The 5,466-nt window shown below is 54.1% G+C and overlaps 1 protein-coding gene across 1 annotated transcript; it reads left to right on the top strand.

Annotated features, from left to right (window-relative positions):
- The first annotated feature begins 2,668 nt into the window (after positions 1 to 2,668).
- LOC119267479 (B-box zinc finger protein 22-like) lies at positions 2,669 to 4,883 on the top strand. Its single transcript, XM_037548865.1, has 3 exons — positions 2,669 to 3,076; positions 3,178 to 3,723; positions 4,215 to 4,883. The coding sequence occupies exons 1-3, from the start codon at positions 2,879 to 2,881 to the stop codon at positions 4,518 to 4,520; spliced, it is 1,050 nt and encodes a 349-aa protein (XP_037404762.1). The 5' UTR covers positions 2,669 to 2,878; the 3' UTR covers positions 4,521 to 4,883.
- The last annotated feature ends 583 nt before the right edge of the window (positions 4,884 to 5,466 follow it).

A 5,466-nucleotide genomic window follows, 5' to 3' on the forward strand; every position in this document is an offset into this window, starting at 1 on the left:
TACCACGGCCCGAGAGCCAGAGGTGCCACTATAACCGCTACCTCTGAGGTAGTGGAGGATATGGCCACACATCTTGGCAATCGCGGGCAGTAGCTCCTCCTTTATTGGGCAGCGGTGGCGACGATGGCCCGCCGATGCGCGCATAGTGGCTGTGCGGCGGGGATGACGCCGGCTCGTCCTTCACACGGTGGAGGCGCTGGGGGGACGCCAGCTCTTGCTTCATGCGGCCGCTAATGTGGAGGCCGTGGTTGCGGGGCGGGACGCCGGCTCGTCCTTTACCTGCAGAGTGATGATGCCGGTCCCGCTTAACATGGACCTGCAGCGAGGACGGTAGCTCCTCGTTCACACGTGCTGGCAATGGTGGTGTCGGGCCCGTCTGATGGAGTGCGATCTCCATCCGACGGACGAAAACCGCCTTCGAGAGGAGACGGGGCTGCTATTGTGGCTGGTCCTCCAGAGGAGCCCACCGCCGTGGATGGAGATGACCCCGGTAAGCAAGGGCGGCGACGCCAGGATTCGCCTGATGAAGAACTTCCACTGGCGTCGCCTGCCGGCGCGGAGAACCAGTACTTGGGCATCGCCGCTGGGCTCAGAGAGGAGGATGGGCTCGACGAGGGGGAGGAGGACTATGTGGTGCTCGGGAGGGGGAGTGTGGATCTGTGCGTCGCTAGTGCATGGCTGAAATAGCCGCGGCCAAGACAGTTGGAGTGGTCAGCTCGCTTCAATGTGGCGCAGCGACATGAGTTGATTCCTCGGGACGCGGTGTCCGCATTGAAGCGGCGACGCCCGAGAGGTCGCGTCTGTCTGCACCGCCTTCCTGGCCGGTCAAATCACATGCATCAATGTGGACCACTACATGCTCTGGGGTGGCATGAATGCGGCGCGGCAAGTGGCGTGGGCATTCGATGAAAAGCGCGGGAGAGATAGTGGAGGATTTTTGGTGGACCAGTGTGGTCAAAAGCGGGCTTGGGAGAGCAGTCTGGACGTCCGTAAAGTCCTCACATTTGTCTTTGGTTTGCGAGAGAAAGGACGGCTGAACCGTGGCGGGGATCGATACAGACCTGCATTGAACGGCTTCGCAGTTCGGACGGATGCGGGCGGTTTGAGAGTCGGCACTTGAGATGCTCTTAGCAGGCGTCTCTTCTTTATATGAAAAAAACCCATATCCACCGAATGGTCGTGAGGTAAGATGACATGTGCGAATATTTTGCCTAAAATTTTTCATAGCTTATTATGGCACTTTTCTCAAAAAGCCCATGGCGATTTCTATTAGGAAGGAAAAATTATGATCAGAATAGCTAAAAACTGCCACAGAAAAACCTTCCTTATGACCTAAAACCGTTAGGCAAACTGTTCGCTTGCCATCAAGCTCTCAGCGATTGGTCGCAAGTTAGCTTTCGCGTAAAAACGAAAATCTTTCATGCTGACATTCGCTGGGAGAGGGATGTCATACAAACCCTTTTAATTAGTGGCGAATCCAGGACGAAATTGAAGGATGGGCTCGAAGTTAACGGCGAAAAAAACGAAACAATCGCTTGAAGAAAAACAACATCATCTCGCAATTCTCTTTTCCAAATAAGCTAAGATTTCCCCAGATTTCTACTAGAAACATGTAGTGTTCATTGGGATTTTTGTGGAATTTATGAAAAAAAAATTATATTTTGAACCAAATTTTGAATCTGCCTAGCTAAATAGCCTTGGGACAATGTTACGGTAGTATTATGGAAAATTTCAGTAAAGACTACAATCTCCTTGTCCAAATATGCTCAAACTTTCGCAGAATACTATTGAAAACATGTAATAGTATTTACTGGAAATTTTCTGCAACGTGGTCCGCCGCCGACCGCCCCAACGTCGACCAACGCTAGGTCTGGAGCCCTGGACCTGGAGCGTGAGCAGTGCGTGTGGCGTGTCCAGAAGCCTGGATGCGTGCATTACGTGCTTCGTTGCTTTGGTTGGGCAGTCCTGCGTGTGGGCTGTTGCCTATTGTTTCGCTGATAGGCTAAGCAGAGAAGAGTAGTAGTATAGTAAAAAAATTGGAGGGTAGGCTAGAGCCCTATGAAGCCCACCTACTAGACTCGCCACTGCTTTTAATGGCAGGTTTAGTTCCAAGAGAAGATACGGTTTTAGACAAAAGAATTATATCTTTTCTCACTAAAACTGTCGTGTCACTTTAGAAAAACTGCCATCCCTCACACTAAAACTGGCAGCGAAATAGTTCGAAAATGCCACTCCTCCTAACAAACGTTCGCTATGGGTCCAGAATAAGAACCGAGGACGATCGACACAGCGACAGAGACCAGTCAGCCATTCACCTGGCCGTCACCGAAGCTACGAGCTGTAAGACCGGGCCCTGTAATAGGCCTCACACGACCAAATGCCTCCTCTTACAGAGCCGCCTGCATGTAAAGAGGGTCGAGCGGGGAAGTCAAGCGGTGGGCACGGCGCGCGTGGGCGAATCGGGTCCGGCCGCGACGTCTCCACGGCCGCGGGCCCGCCGCGCCTGGTCACTCCCCCGACTGAATGAGTCAATCCCGATCTTCCCGCGCGCCAGCCAGCCGGCCATCCATGTCACACTCTGTCCCATGTGATCTGTGCCCCCGGCGTCAGCGTCTGCGGCCGCGGCGTCCATCAAAATATCCCGCGCTGCCAACAGCCTCGCCCCACCTCACCTCCCACCCACCCCGGCCGCCCATCCGCCACGCGCACTGCACGGCGCCTCGCCCTGTACGAACTCGTGCGCGTCGAGTCACCAACCGGCGGGGACAAAACCGCACCGCTTCCCACCCACAACCTCACTGCCAAGCCCCGCTCTCCTCTCCTACCTCCCCGCGGCCCTCCACGCGGACGATCGTGCAGTGATCGGATCAATCGATCGATGAAGGTCCTCTGCTCCGCGTGCGAGGCGGCCGAGGCGCGCGTGGTCTGCTGCGCCGACGAGGCCGCCCTCTGCGCGCGCTGCGACCGCGACGTGCACGCCGCCAACCGCCTCGCCGGCAAGCACCACCGCCTACCCCTCCTCTCCGCCGCATCCAACCCGCCCGCCGTGTCCGCGCCGAACTGCGACATATGCCAGGTGCTTCGATTTGTTGCTCTCTCGCCCTTCCGCTAATCTTGGCACATCTTTTTGCCCCGGCCGGTATCTGACGAGTACGTCCTCTGTTTCTGCTGCGACAGGAGGGCCACGCCTACTTCTTCTGCGTGGAGGACCGCGCGCTGCTCTGCCGGAGCTGCGACGTCGCCGTGCACACCGCCAACGCCTTCGTCTCCGCGCACCGGAGGTTCCTCCTCACAGGCGTCCAGGTCGGCCTCGAGCCCGACGAACAAGAAGAATCAGTTCCGGAGCCGGAGCCGGAGCCGCAACCGCCCAACAACGCCTCGTCGGCTCCCCTGCCACCGCCGATGTGCCACCGGAAGAGGAGCCCAACGCCGCTCTACAGCGACGGAGACATCGACTGGGCGGCCGGCTCGGACGTCGGCATCACCGGGAACTTGCCCGACTGGTCTGTCATCGATGAGCAGTTCGGCAGCGCTACCCCGGCGATGAGGCCCGCGGAGCCGGAGGTAATCAAAGCCCCTCCGAAGAAGAGCCCCCGGGTGGCCGTCACGGCGGCGAGCGCAGCACTTTTTGGCGGGAGCATGCCGGACTGGCCGCTGGACGAGTTCTTCGGGTTCACCGAGTTCAACTCGGGCTTCGGATTCGCCGAAAATGGCACGTCCAAGGTCAGTACTAACTCACCCAGAACCAAATTTGAATTAGTAATTCGAATAGCACTTGGCAGTTACTCCAAGTTACTTTATCATCAGGGGAGAAACTCACTTCAAGTACTAAAATAGCAATTCAACGTGATATTATAACAGTTTGTGAGCTCAACTGCTCAGGAAATTAATCCAAGATTGCAGTAGCAGTACGAGTTCTGAACGCTGGCCAGTAATTCTGGTGACCTGTCTCATGATCTCGAATCAAGTACTAATTTATCTGATCTGCATCCTGGAACGTTAATCCAGAGTCAGGTCTGGTTAATCATGTCATATAATCGTACTTTCACCGGAAATTTCCAGCTTAAAACATGCAGTGATACATCGCACAAGATATTTCACAATTGACATGATTCTGAACACAAAAAACATGTGACTGAACGATCGATCTATGTCGGAACAGCTCACTCCAGTATAGCTGGTCCGGTAACCTAACAGTGGCGATCCATTTGCAGGCCGACAGCGGGAAGCTCAGCTCGCCGAACCGCGGATCGTTGTCGTCCTCCTCCTCCGGCAACGCCGCCCAGAACGCGCAAGATTTCTTCGGCCAGGTGCCGGAGGTCCAGTGGTCGAGGTCGACCATGCCGGAGCTCCCCTCCCCGCCCACGGCCTCAGGCCTCCACTGGCAGGGAGACCCGCGTTACGGCTCTGCCGCCGATAGCGCGGCCGTGTTCGTGCCGGACATCTGCTCCCCGGAGAACCCCTTCCGGTGCTTCGCAGCCGGCGCCGATCAGCAGCTCAAGCGCCGGCGGCGATGTTAACATGGCAACAGGGGAGACGCTCGTCGTCGGTCGATCAGGTCGTGTCGGCACTAGATTACAGATCGATCGTGTGCATGGAAGCTGAAACTAGCGTGCAGAAGAGAAGACTGAAGGAGATGATGCTAGTGCTAATAATAGATGGTGGGCTAGTGGTTAGTATGATACTATGATCCACATATACCGCAGATCTGCAATAGCTCTGGGACTGGGACTGGGACTGATTAGTTGTTAATTACGGGGTTGTGCAACGTTGCTTGTGTAGTTGTGAGTTTAGCTCGGGATGTTAAACAAAAACAGTGGTAAAAACTAAGGAAAAATAATAAAAACAGTGAGAGTGCAATGGTGCTGGAAGTTTGGAACACACGATTTGTTTCCTTCGATCACGGTCACACTGGAGTGTCTTCTGTTGGGCTGTCAGCAGGATCATTATGTGATGTATCAGCTCGATCTGTAAACGCTGTGTACCTTTTGTTGACTTTTGTTAATTGAGGGCGTTGAGCTCTGTTTTGCACTAATTGTTCTGACTTTGGAAGCGATCGCCGTTCACACGTGCTTGCGTGTTGGGTTAGTGGTTGTTGTGATTGAATCAAATGGTAGCTTGGAAGTTAAAATTCCTACTAAGTACTGTAACTCATCTTGGGTAGTTAATCATCTTGTTGATGGTGGACTTTCTATCCTGCAATATGCCGACAATACGATTCTCTTTATGGAGCATGACCTAGAGAATGCAAGAATCTGAAATTAATTTTATCAGCATTCAAGCACCTCTCATGTCTTAAAATAAATTTCCATAAAAGTGAATTAGTATGTTTTGGCGAGGCCCAAGACGAGGCCCACCTATACGCTGATTTGTTTGGCTGCAGGTTAGGCCAGTTTCTGATCAGTTATTTGGGGATACCGATATATCGTCGGAGACTCATAAATGTTGAATGGAAACACGTTGAGG

Source organism: Triticum dicoccoides, chromosome 3A (assembly GCF_002162155.2).
Source record: "Triticum dicoccoides isolate Atlit2015 ecotype Zavitan chromosome 3A, WEW_v2.0, whole genome shotgun sequence".
NCBI lineage: Eukaryota > Viridiplantae > Streptophyta > Magnoliopsida > Poales > Poaceae > Triticum > Triticum dicoccoides.

Coding starts and splice junctions, on each gene's coding strand:
- LOC119267479 (XM_037548865.1), top strand. CDS start 2,879: ATGAAGGTCCTCTGCTCCGCGTGCGAGGCGGCCGAGGCGCGCGTGGTC. Junction 3,077..3,177: donor CGAACTGCGACATATGCCAG/GTGCTTCGATTT, acceptor CTGCTGCGACAG/GAGGGCCACGCCTACTTCTT. Junction 3,724..4,214: donor CCGAAAATGGCACGTCCAAG/GTCAGTACTAAC, acceptor ATCCATTTGCAG/GCCGACAGCGGGAAGCTCAG.